This window comes from Hyla sarda, chromosome 2, assembly GCF_029499605.1.
Source record: "Hyla sarda isolate aHylSar1 chromosome 2, aHylSar1.hap1, whole genome shotgun sequence".
NCBI lineage: Eukaryota > Metazoa > Chordata > Amphibia > Anura > Hylidae > Hyla > Hyla sarda.
In genome coordinates this window covers 232,791,473-232,805,092 of record NC_079190.1, presented here as the reverse complement: position 1 = coordinate 232,805,092, position 13,620 = coordinate 232,791,473, and the positions used below count along the sequence as shown (strand labels likewise).

At 42.1% G+C, this 13,620-nt stretch overlaps 1 protein-coding gene across 21 annotated transcripts in view; it reads right to left on the bottom strand.

Annotated features, from left to right (window-relative positions):
* The window catches only part of MACF1 (microtubule actin crosslinking factor 1), a 303,966-nt gene that overhangs the window by 13,330 nt on the left and 277,016 nt on the right, over nt 1–13,620 (bottom strand). For 9 of the 21 annotated variants that reach the window (XM_056556581.1, XM_056556595.1, XM_056556588.1 and 6 more), the window contains 9 exons: nt 8,947–9,058; nt 8,477–8,640; nt 8,222–8,384; nt 7,354–7,508; nt 7,188–7,262; nt 4,654–4,671; nt 3,678–3,795; nt 2,218–2,268; nt 91–302 (listed from right to left, as the gene is read on the bottom strand). In XM_056556581.1, the coding sequence (XP_056412556.1) occupies nt 91–302; nt 2,218–2,268; nt 3,678–3,795; nt 4,654–4,671; nt 7,188–7,262; nt 7,354–7,508; nt 8,222–8,384; nt 8,477–8,640; nt 8,947–9,058 (1,068 nt within the window). The remainder of the gene's footprint in view (nt 1–90; nt 303–2,217; nt 2,269–3,677; nt 3,796–4,653; nt 4,672–7,187; nt 7,263–7,353; nt 7,509–8,221; nt 8,385–8,476; nt 8,641–8,946; nt 9,059–13,620) is intronic. The other 12 variants (XM_056556594.1, XM_056556589.1, XM_056556592.1 and 9 more) reach the window with 3 other exon arrangements.

Genomic DNA, 13,620 nt, shown 5'->3' with positions numbered 1-13,620 from the left:
GCAAAGCAAAAGACACTGGCCTTTGTATTTTGAAAACCATCCCATTTAACATATGCTAATGCCAGAATACTAGGCATGCAAAAAACTTACCTTGGAACCACTTGCAGGAGTAGCAGGTGAGGATGGGACGGATGTACAGCTATGGTTACTTTGGCTGGCACTTGAGCTGGACCTAGTAGGAGAGGCAGTCCTGGAAGACGGTTTTGATCTTCGCCCTCGTGACCTGAAGGGGGTCATTCCCTGGGAAACCCCCTCGGGTAGTATAAACTTTTCTCGCAGCTCGAGATTCGTTCTTCCCCTTGCTGATTGAAAAAAGTATTCAGAAGTTACAATTCCTTTAAGTTTCACAAGCAAGAAGCACAGAGATCACAGTAAGCAATGCAGACATTTTTAGTTTAGCAAACCAAGTTAATATTTAGCCAGCAAACATAGGTTAAGTTGGGTTGTTAGCGTTAAATATTTCAGAAGCCACACACTCTAGAATGTGTTCAGGGCATATGTAGTTCATGCCTATACCATCCAATGTATGTCAAAATAACATACAACTTCAAATGGTAAACAGATGTTGGCAAAAATGTGCTGTCATCCATGGTGACATGCTGCTTTCTCCTTCTCAGCTTTCAGGAGAGTCACATGAAAGACTTCCTGACTGCTGCTAGTCACAGCATCCATACTTAATGTACAAAGCTCTAAAGACTCAAGTAGTGTGCACTACTAAGGCAAATCCTCCTATATACTCCAATGCTTTAAAGGGGTCATCTGGCCACCAATATTAGATTGGTGGAAAAGTGGTGGTGGGGGCCAGTGAGTTCTGGCACCCGCACTTATCAGCTCTTTAAAGGGGGGGTGACACCTGTGTGAGCACTACATCATCTTTAATCTTTACATGGGCTGCAAGCTGCTTTGTATTTTGCAAAAGACACTCTTCATAGCGGTACTGCGAGGTTTATTCAAACTAACCATTCCGCTGCAATATCCTGCAATGCTAGTAACCACCCTGCAGCCCATATGAACACTGAGGAAGCTGCAGCACTTGCATGTGTCATGGCCCTTTCGAAAAGCTGGTTGGCATGGATGCCGGAAGTCCTCTCAATCTAACATTGATATACCCCATTGCTTTTTTTATACTATGCTCACAATTAATGTCATGTAGTGTTATCCATTATATTTGGCATTATTTAGGTTACACTTGATAGTGGATACTAATGAGGTTTTCTGTGCATTGTTTGCTATTCATAGTTTTTTTTGTTTCTTTTTAAGTGTGTCGCTAGTGTTTTTATGTTTCATGGAAGAGGTCTGTTACTAGGGATACATTGCCTAAGAAAATAAGGTTGCCAGCTGCAAAGTTATAAAAACTAGCAAGTCACCAATTACTCAAGCCTTGAGCACAAGGCAGAATTGTCATTGAACTAAGGGCAGAGAAAGGACAAGACAACTTGGCATAACAAGCCAATTGTCAGAGGAATAAAGCTGCAGTAATCATGCAGTATGCACCTTTCTTTGCAAAGAACAGAAGACTGCATAGCAGGGACAATGGGTCAAGCAGAGAGGCAGATATGAAAGCACCAACATAGTGATGCCTTAAGTATACATCCAGACACAGGCTTGTGTTCTTAGCAGTAGGAGGCAGAGTCACTGTAATACATGCTTTAGGATTACTGCAGGTTGTACATTTATGACAGGCTATATTTAGACAATGCCTTTCTTTCTTTATTTTTTTGTCATGTTTTTATAAAAACAGACGAAGGTGGGGACCATCTCTACAGTGAACCCCAAATCCTGATTTCAAGTGGAGATTACTCGTTTTTGAGAATAAGACCCCCCAGTGGAAACATAATATTAAATCCTTGCACGCAAGCAGATAGTCTACTAAAAGGGGTGTCACCTGCACTTCACAGTGAACAAGGGAAAAACCCTGTGCCATTCATAGTATTGCGGTGGTGCCATGTAACTGCAGCTCAGCTCCCATTCATGCCAATGAATGGCTCAACCTCATGTCTTGGCTATATGATGTCATCGTATGTTGCTATGTAATTGTCCAATGCAATATTATAAAGACTGGAGCAGCAAGGAAAAGAACAGCTAAGACAATGACACATGGAAGTTCTTTAAGCAATACATGAAATACTATATTTCTTTAATGGAGTTTTTTTTCTTTAAACACACTGCGTGTTATAATAAGAAGCACATCTACAAAGTGAAAGCAGAAACCCAAACCTATGGATGAGACGGAATCAGTTCTCTTTAATTTAGTCCCTGGATGGTGAACTAAGAAGGATAAAGAGGGTGCAGAGGGGAGAAATAGAAACGATGTGAGGCATGCAAAATGTACAGCCAATGAGAAGATTCTCTTTCAAGACATTGGTTTGAATTAGGCTCAGTGGGTGGGGTTTATGAAAACTGTCTGAAAGAAGAAAACGGCCTTTGTTGTCCATAACAGATCACAGCTCTGCTTTTATGTACAAAAAAATACAAAATAAATAAAAGCAGCATTGTGATCTCTTGGATGCTATGGACAAAAAAGACAGTTCTTCCTTTAGACACTATTTATAAATGTCCCCATGTGTAGAACACAATCCTAAACAAATCATATCTTGAAATAACAGAATTATTATGAAGAAAAGCAGAAGCCACCAATACAACAATCGCCAGATGATGTCAGTGACTCCATGCACCACCATGGACACAGAACAGATGTGCCTTTCTTCAGATATTCCAAGCAGCAGGCAATGTAACCAATCACACACACACACACAACTCCTTCACACAATAAAGCCATACTGCCCTCTGCTGGTAGGATGTACACATTACGCAGTGGTTTTCTTTATTATTATTGCACTAGCTGCACCAGCACCAGTGCAGATTACCCACCAGTGACAAGCATAAGTGCTCCCCCTATTTTATAATAAAGCATTCATTTATGGACTGGTTATGCCTGTATCTAGAGATGAGCGAACTTACAGTAAATTCGATTCGTCACAAACTTCTCAGCTCGGCGGTTGCTGACCTTACCTGCATAAATTAGTTCAGCTTTCCGGTGCTCCGGTGGGCTGGAAAAGGTGGATACAGTCCTAGGAAAGAGTCTCCTAGGACTGTATCCACCTTTTCCAGCCCACAGGAGCACCGGAAAGCTGAACTAATTTATGCAGGAAAAGTCATCAACTGCCGAGCTGAGAAGTTCGTGACGAATCGAATTTACTGTAAGTTCGCTCATCTCTACCTGTATCCATTCACGTACAGTACAGACTTTTTCTGACTTTTTGCTTTAGTTGGTAAACATGCTTGTCTTGTGGGATCCTGTATACCAGAGGTCCCCAACCATTTAGGGGTTGTGAGCCACTTTTAGACAGGACAAGGTTTTGTAGTATGATATAGCTTTTACCACATTGTTAACTGCTAGTATTATGCTAAGACATCCCTGGTGCAACTAGGGCACAAAAGGCTTCAAATACCAACAGCTTAAAGGGCCACATGCAGGGCACCCAAGCCACTGGCTGGAGAACACTGCTGTGAGAAGAAATGGCATTAAAAAAGCAAAACAAGCAAAAAATGATTACAAAGAAAAGTCATGCTTAATAAATGCATGAACTTGCCCTCTGAAAAAATTAGTTTATTATCAATGTTTTCATTTTGTATCAAAACCGAGAAACAAAGTTATATTATGCAGAAATTCTTACCTCGGCAAGGATCGTTTTTCACCAAAAATTCATCAAGTGCCATCCAGCCTCCTCCAACTCGGACCATCACTGTGCTGCGCAGTATACGTACCAAGCGCAACTGCTGAGAGTCTCCAAACTGGAAAAAACAAATAACTGGTTATTTACAGCTCATGTCTTCAAACCTCAAAACGCATGCATGCCAAGTCACCCATATACCAGTAGACATATATAAGTAAATATATATGTCAATATGTGTGCACAGACACATATTAACAAAAAAAATATCTTGCAGCAGATCTGGAGAACAAAGCCACAGTTCTAGAGCTTTATATTTAGCTCTTTAGCATTTAAGTCACCAATTGTATCCAGGAAAACCTGGCTAAAAGTTACAAGAAGCGTGTAATGTTCCCCTGGTCTACTATTGCATGAATCATTCTCAGCCCTTAATACTTGATTTATATGATTAGTTATGGAAATTTAGTTAGATATCCAAAACTGACATGGTCATGAACAAGTTATTCAGTCACATGACTAAATTATGGTGAAATGAGACCAGATTATTATATGTTTCTGCAGCTGTCCGGCTGATGGACTCCTGTAAGACCCAAGTCCCAGTATTGTATTTGACATATACAGTAATTTATTTCCTGTCGGTTAGAATGCTCCACGATCAGATCTTTATAGGACATCTCACAGGAACCCATCACCTTCAGCTGCAATGAACATCATGGATGGCATGTAGTATGTAAGTCTCAAGAATGAATATAGCTGTTTAGTCTGACAGGCAGACATGCACACAATAAGGAGCATTAAGCAGTGTGGGTTTATTTGTGTGAGAGGCAGGTCTGTACACATTTTCTAAACAGCTTAGATAGATCTATGGTGATCATAAGAATTGTAAGAGAATCACGGCAACAGAAAAAAAGGAATCAAATTAGTATGTAAGCATGTGATTATTTGGGCAGAAAAGAGCCAGCATCAGAGTGCACTGTACCTGGTTCCCTAGGAAGAACTACATGAAAAAGCACAAGGAGAAAGAAAATTGTTTTAGTTAAACATAAACAGCAGTAACATAGAACTGTATATTAGTAACAGAAATAACTGCATTGCAATGCACTAGTCTAAAAAGGAGATTTTTTTGTACTCACCGTAAAATCTTTCTCGTAGACTTCATTGGGGGACACCGATACTGATTGGTATATGCTCTTGCCACTAGGAGGCGATGACACTAGGAAAAAAAAACGCTGGCTCCTCCCTGGCAGTATATATCCGCCCACTGGAAATGAGGTAATCAGTTTTGTCACCAAGCAGTAGGAGAACCCAACAAAGGAATATGTCCTAGTGGCAAGAGCCTATACCCATCAGTATAGGTGTCCCCCAATGAAGAGCGACCGAGAAAGGTAAATATTACTTATTACATTTCACCCTCAAAAGGATAGATCCAAGAGTAAGCATTAAAATTAAGTAAAACTATTTTCCAATTGGAACCATAAAATAAATGCAATAGGAACTGCAGTTGTGGAAGTGGCTCCTTGTCACCAGCACTGAACACAATAAGCAGATGTTCTAAAAAAAAAAAATATATATATAGAAGAAGACTAGTGGGCACAATAATGAATATGTACTTGCAACATGTAGATCACTGCTTCTCAATCTGTGTGGTGTGGCTCAGTGAGACACCCCTTAGTTATTTGTAAAGCATTCTTCACTAAAGTCATTACAAGGTGAAGAGGGCTTTCTGTGGCTGTAGTTATCTCTGGTATAGCAACATTACTGAACAGTTGTGTACTTATTTCAATGTTATACAGCATGCAGCAGACAAATGCAAAGTAAACTGTCATATTTTTATATTTTGCAAGGACTTTCACAGAGGCCCAGGCATTATCTTGCTTGTCTGTGAGGCCCCAGTAGAAAAAGTCATAATCTAGACACTTATTAAGCCCTTAAGGACATATCCCATTTTGGCCTTGAACTCTTATTTTTCATCTACAGACCCATAAGTGATCATTTTTTTTGTGATATATGATGTGGCCCAAAAATATGCATTTTTAGCTTTTATTTTTGTTATTTATTTATTTCAAACGTTTACACCGTTTACCATGAGGGATCATAAACATTATATTTTAATAGTTTAGACAATGCCTCGTGCGGCAATACCAAATATGTAACATTTTATATGCAATCATTAGATTGCATTCACTGAATGCCTATTAGATGCCGTGATTGGCAACAGAGTCAAAATGGTTAATGATGGGGAGTGGTGGGATTGCGGTCCACGCCATTAGCAATGAGTCTAGTAATGAGTGCAGCTCCTGTGCTCACTTCATACTCATTTAACCCTCTAGGACATACATTTAGGGCCTTAATGTGTTAAAAGGGTACTCTTGTGGAAAACATTTTTTTTTTTTTTTTAAATCAACTGGTGCCAGAAAGTTAAACAGATTTGTAAACTTTAACCTTCCAGTACTTATTAGCAGCTGTATGCTACAGAGGAAATTCTTTTCTTTTTGAATTTTGTTTTTGTCACAGTACTCTCTGCTGACACCTGATGCCCGTATCAGGAACTGTTCAGAGCAGGAGAAAATCCCCATAGCAAACCCATGCTGCTCTGGACAGTTCCTGATACGGGCATCAGGTGTCAACAGAGAGCACTGTGGACAAGACAAAAGAAATTCAAAAAGAAAGCTGTATCATACAGCTGCTTAAAAATACTGGAAGGGGAAATATTTTCCAATAGAAGTAATTTACTAATCTGTTTAACTTTTAACTGTTTAAAATTCCACCGTAGTACCCCTTTAAAGGGAACCTCTCATCAAAAAAAACTTTTGATATATTATAGATTAATGTATGCAGAATAACTTTACAATTGCATGTTATTAAAAAATATGCTTCTTTCTATTTAATTTTCCACTTTGAAGAAATGACCACTAGGGGTCTCCCTACCAGTTCTGGCAGCAAGCATTTCAGACTCATGCTGGAGTCCTAAACACTACGAGCTGCCAGTCTGCTTTGTTCACAAAGGAGAACACTCAGAGCTGCCAGCCTGCTTTGTTCACAGCCTGTTTGGCTGTGAACAAAGCAGGCTGGCAGCTCTGAGTGTTTAGGACTCCAGCATGAGTCAGAAATGCTTGCTGACAGGACTGATCGGGAAAAATACAATAGAAAGAAGCATATTTTTCATTAACATGCTATTGGAAAGTTATTCAACATTCATTAATCTAAAATATATCAAAAGTTTATTTGATGAGAGGTACCCTTTAAGTCCCAAAAGGCAAGGGGCATACATTTATGCCAGATATCGTCCAGGGGTTAAAAAAGAACATTTTAAGAAAATTATTCTGTTGCAGGACAACTACTACCTAAAGTCAGTCTAAAGCCAATTTCACACAAGTGTAATACAGGCACAAATCCTGGCCAGACATCGGGTCTTGAGATCTGTACTGAAAGCATCATTCACCTTCTGACATCTCTCCTCTCATATAAAGTAAATCTACCAAAAATTCACAATGAAACAAAAACGTAGCTCACCCTGTATTTATTCTCCCCGATCTGTTCGACTTGGAATCTCTTTGCACACTTGCACTGCGCCACCTGCCTGGTGACCTTTAAAAAGACGTGTCACAAATATGAATATCAGCATATAAAGGCTACTGGAAATCAATAGAATCATGGGCAAGAGAAGATGATCACTTACCTCATCTTCAATCTTATCTGCATCAGTAGTTGGCCGATAAGCATCTTTATTGGGATGAAGGGCGGCTACAAACTCGTAATAATCAATGTATCCATCCCCATCCCGGTCAAAGATATCAGCTACAGCAGTCATTTCAAGTTTTGTGGTTGGAAATTCTACAGAAAACAGATTTTATTGGTAACTGAATAATGGGGATGAACTTTAAGAATTCAGCACCATCGCATACAAACATAGAATGTGTCGGCACATAAGAACCATTCGGCCCATCTAGTCTGGCCAATATTCTGAATACAATGAATAGTCCCTGGCCCTATCTTATATGAAGGATAGCCTTATGCTTATTCCATCCATGCTTAAAATCCTTCACTGGATTTGCAGTGACCACTTCTGCAGGAAGGCTATTCCATGCATCCACTACTCTCTCAGTTAAGTAATACTTCCTCATAGTACTTAAAATTTTTGCCCCTCTAATTTAAAACAATGCAATCTTGTGGTAGTTTTTCTTTAAAATATCCTCTCCTCCTTTACTGTCTTGATTCCCTTTATGTATATAAAAGTTTCTATCATATCCCCTCTGTCTCATCTTTTTTCCCAAGCTATAGAAGGTCATTTAAACTTCCCTGTTAAGTCTCACCAGTGTTCTGTACAACGGCATGAGCACTTCCCTCTTTCTACTGTTAATACCTCTCCCTATACACCCAAGCATTCTGCTACCATTTCCTGCTGCTCTTTTACATTGTGTCTGATTACCTTTTAAGTCTTTTAAATTAATGACCCCCAAATACCTTTCTTCAAATGCTGAGGTTAGGACTGTATTAAATAGTCTGTATTTTGCCATTGGGTTTGTGCCCAGAACCAGCCTACTTACTGGATGCCAATATTCCGTCAATAAATTCTTGTCTGGTAATTTTCCCATCCTGGTCTTTATCTATTCTACGGAAGAAATCCATGACTCGAGATTTCTTGTGATTCATCCACCGCATGTATTTCTTTCTCCAGATGTCAAAGTCAAAGTTTGCAAATTCCTTTAACTTGAAAAACATAAGTAATTGTATTCAAAATGAAATAAAATATGTGGAAACTGTGCTTAAAAAAATTTAATTATGAGAATTTGTTTCCTTACCTCTTCCAACCTGTCTAAAGCATCATTAAGCTTCCGCTGTCTTTCCAATGCTAATAACCACACCTGCTGCCAACGTGCAGAGAGCTGATTGACCCTTGGGTTCTTTGTCTCAGACTGAGAGGGCACCTGAAAGACAGGTGGAGTGGCCTGCACTGCAGACTTCCCTACAAAAAAAAGACAAGATCAGTGACTTAATGTTTCTACAAGCATTCACACAAACCACACATTTTAACCTTCATAGGCATTAAAAGCAATAGCTGAAATAACTGAGAATATTTCAAGCATGTCAGTGTCTTTATTGCTATTTTGGGTTAAGTCATTACATACAGTCTCCAGAATACTGAAAATAAATATATGACACTGAGCTTTTATTTTTTCTGTATTAAAATATATAAAATGTCATATGAAATATGTTAACACTCAACCAAGATGTATGACAATGATGTGAAGAATTAGTCATGTCCACTCACTGTTTCGGTTCTTGTCATTAAATGAAGCATGGTTGGGGTCTGTTTTCCTCTTGTATGTCTTTGTAACTCTATCCACATCTGGTTGTTTCTGTGTCATTTCCTCCATAAACACCTTAAAAAGAATGAGTACAAGGCTTGTCACGTCATTTGATACTCATGCTTTTGAGATTTTTCGGGGGGAAAAAAAATTGATGGTCTGTCTATTCACAGGATTGAATATAAAACAGCTAATCTGTAGGGTGCTGACACTGGGCACCACTGCCAAACAGCTGAGCAGCACATCTGCAGCATCAGGACATTAAAAACGTATAGGAGATGGAAGTCTCTGCTCTGTACATTGTGTAGTGTGACACTGGGTTACTACAGCACAATTCGAATTTACTTCAGTGAGCTTAGCTGCAGCAGCCCAGCACCACATTACACAATGTACAGAGCCAAGGTTTCTGTCTCACATACACTACTTACACCCAGGTACTGTGCTTGTGCCAATCAGCTACTGATCCTTGGAAAAGCCCCTTAAAGACTTGTGCCATTCAATACTATTAAGAATAGTTTTAAAGTGACCATGGTATCATTCAGCACATGGTTACCTTTGCACTTAATCACATTTCTTTTTTTTTTTTTCTTCTACAATTTCGGTAACCACTGTCCGTAGGATCAGTGTTTAAAACTGTGATAAATAATGAAATTTTTTTGTACTCACCGTAAAATCTCTTTCTGTAGCCTTCATTGGGGGATGGGTACTGATGGGTATATGCTCTGTCCACTAGGAGGCCCTGACACTAGGGGAAAAAAAGTCAGCTCCTCCCTGGCAGGATATACCCGCCCACTGGAAGTGAGGTAATCAGTTTTGTCACAAAGCAGTTGGAGAAGCCAATAATGTAATATGTCCGAAGGACCCTAGAAAGGAATTCCGGGTAAAAAAAACAAAAAAAAACAAACAAACAATAACCGGAAAAGAATATCTAGACAAAAAATGAAATGGGTGGGTGCGGTGTCCCCCAATGAAGGCTACAAGAAAGAGATTTTACAGTGAGCACAAAAAAAAATCTCCTCTCGAGCGATCCTCATTGGGGGACACCTATACTGATTGAATGTATCAAAGCAGTCACCAAGGGTGGGGAAAAACAACCACTAGCGAAAGGGGATCAGTCCCGAGACCAAAACCCACTCGTCTGTAAGGCCTGCGGATGAGACCCCAGGCTAGCGATAACCGAGGCCCAAAAACTGAGCTCCCGGAAGATCCCCTGGCCATGGAGATGGACTAGGACGCCAAGGAAGTGACCGTGCTTCGCAGAGACTCTAAACCTACAGTCCATATAGAGAAACAAGAAAAGTTCGACTAGGAAGCCAGATGGGCCGGAACCACCCTGGAGGAAGTAGGAACACAACGCCAAGGAACACAGAACCAGTCAAAGGTCTAGTCCGACTCGAAAAAAAAAATGGAAAAAGGGCACAACAAAAGAACCCCACCCAGAGCCAACTGATTCAGGAGAACATGGCAAAACATTTTTTTAGAGAGCAGAGTACGCCTGAGCAGAAGGTGAGCACAGAAGGTGGAGACCAGAAAAACACTGGAAAAAGGAAAGAGACTGAAACCAGCTCTAGAGAAGCCTGGTGCATAAAATCAATGACTGGAACATCTGCAGACCCAAAACCCCTATCCCAGGGGCCAGCCGCGAGCACCCGGTAGACAAAAGTAGCTCGACTGGTAGAATCCGGATGACTGGAATGCCTTTTATATCGAGAGTACAAGGACCCTGAAGGAGGCGGAAGGAAGAAAAGCTAAAAAGGAGCGGAAGACCCTGAAAAGGAGCGTCCCGGAACATCGGATCGGCCAACATGTGAATTGTAGGTTCTCGAGTCTCCTGGAAGACTTATACCCGAAGGGAAGTAAACCCAATATCTGCAAAATGCTTCGGGTGACAAATTTCCACGTCGAGACGAGAAGCGCAGTACAGAAAAACTGGCCCACAAACGGGATCGCGAACAACCATCACTACAGCCCAAAGAATCAGGAGGGCAGGCCTAGAAAAGAAAGCACGCCACAGCGTCCTAGTATAGTGTCCAAGACAAGGAGACTAACCGCTCTTGGACCCCAGAGGACCAGAGCACTCCAAAGGAAAATCCCGTCAGGACAGGAACGGAGGGGAAACAAGAGGGAACCCAGCTGGGACTCACAGTTTCTGGTCACTGGAAGGTTATTCCAAAAAACGGTGATGTCAATGCAGCGCAACAGACACTCCAGGGAGATTGCACCGAGGAAGGAGGAGAGCAAAGGAAGGGCCCAAACAACCGTCTGTCGTCAGGCCAAACAAGATTGCATAAACTCCACCAACAGAGGAGAGTGCCAAAAGATGCATGAACAGCAGTAGACAACCAAGAAACAGAAAGAAAGCCAGGCTGCAATCATGGGCCGTAAGCACAAAAGTTCAGACAGAAAAAAGGTCATCTGAATGCTCACAGACAAAAAACAAGGGCCCAGCCAGATAACCCACCTATATAGTGGGAAGAGCGAGAGAGAAGGATCCATCTTGGTAGTAGAAAGTGCTCAGCGTAATAGTCCCCCTAGATGAGGGGAAAACAAGGGGTGGTCGAGAAGAAACCCATGCACTGACCAGCAAAACTCCCTTATCCCTGTACAGGGATCTTCACATGGAAGTGATTCACCGGACTGCAGTCGTGGGAGCGGCGGGGATTGGGGAGGAGACCAGGTGGATTAGAAAACCATGCAGACAGTCTGGCAATCTGGCAAAGGGACCATGGCCACACCGGGTCATGCATTCAGAACCAAACCCCGAAAGTGGGTTACCAGCCTTCAGCCGTTGGAGTGGCAGGCATGTAGAGAGGGACCTGGCAAGCTAGGGAACCCCGTGAACCAGCCTTTGGCGCAATGTATAGGGCCCTTGAAGCAACAAGGGGGGACTCACTTGGAACTACTCCTTGGCAGTGGAATACCTGAACTTCCGACTGGCTGACTCGAGAGGATTCCTGAACACAGAGGGTCAATCCATTGAACCCTCCCACAGAAAGTGGGGCTGATCTGATGGGCGACCCGGTGGAATAAGAGACCATGCAGACAATGTCTGGCTTACCGGCATCAGTCCCTCATACCTGCAGAGACCCTTTTAAAGATTCCTCACACCAACAGTGAGGGATGGTAAAAAAAAAAAAAAAAAGCCAAGCACGCGGTAACCATGAGATGGGAGACTGACGGCGGCGAGAACGTGCAGACAGCGGTCTGATGGGATGAGTGCCCCTTCAGGCGCTGGAGATAAGGGACACAGAGTTTCACTGCAAATTCACAGATATACAGATGTATGCGGAGCCAATGGACAAAAATTCACAGAAGAGTAAGATTAGCTCACTAAAACTTAGCATTTAATAATAACAGCATAAAATAGTAGTCCTCAAGAAATTATTACTCAACACCAAAAAAAACACATTGGGTGTAATGCCAGGGCCATTAGCCAATGGCCCCAGTCAAATAGCACGTTTCCTACAATCACAATTAGTGTCACCAGACAAGACACAAATAATGCAGTAATCAATCCCGACGCGTTTCCCCCCCATCCTATATGGATATTTAGGAGCAATGCGGGGTTCATCAGGGAAATGGATAGGAAACCAAAGAAATACTTGATACTCTGGCAATAAGTCTGTAAGTGCCAGCTATATAAATGATAAACCGGTCCGATAAGGACCACTCACTCAGACCCACGGAAAGTAGTCCTCCTAGCCGAGACCCGGGATGGAGGTCCCAATTAGCGATGTACGGTATAGGTAGCCAGTGACCGGATGCAGATCCCTCCTGGTCGGTGAATACGTGTGATTCCCTCCGGACAGTAACAAAAAAATCATTTTCTTGAGGACTACTATTTTAAGCTGTTATTATTAAATGCTAAGTTTTAGTGAGCTAATCTTACTCTTCTGAGATAAGGGACACAGTCAGATAGGCAGTAACTGTGCCCCTATGATGCCTGTGGAAGGGCAGGGAGGCATAGACTCCATGGATAGAAACTCTGTTACCCTGGGAGGGGAGGCTGAGGAGCTGTGGATTGTATCCCCTTCGCCCTGCAGAACGTCCATGAGAACACGCCAGGTTACCCCTCCGACACCGCTCACTAGCAGTGAGCTACCGGAACTCCAGCCACAGATATATCAGCCCATTGGAAACCCTACAGACCACTGTCTGGCCTACTGGTATCGGCCCATAGTAGACAATGGGTCACTCCAACGGACACCTCGCACTAGTAGTGGGGTACCGCAACAGCCGCGAATGCGGCAGCTGTGATACGAGAGACAGATGAGACTACTGTCCGTCATAATGATATTAGGCCCAGCCCGTGCCCACACAAGAACACTTCCAGGGAGAGCATGCACTGGATGTGGGGATCCGGGGTGCTAGCCGCAGAGGCAAAATGGTATGCACAAGCTAAGAAACCCCGATGGGTTACCGGCGGACATGACTGACTGTAACCCCGGTAAAATCTCTGGCAAGAACTCGCCACGGCGGGTCACATACGCAACCTGACAGAGTGAGAACCCTGCCAAAATTAGGTATGCCAGAGGCATACCTCAACCGACTCAAAGTAAGTTGACATGTCAGAGCCCGTACAGGGAGACAGAAACAATAAAACAACAGATATTAAGCTAAAAACAACAGATATTACA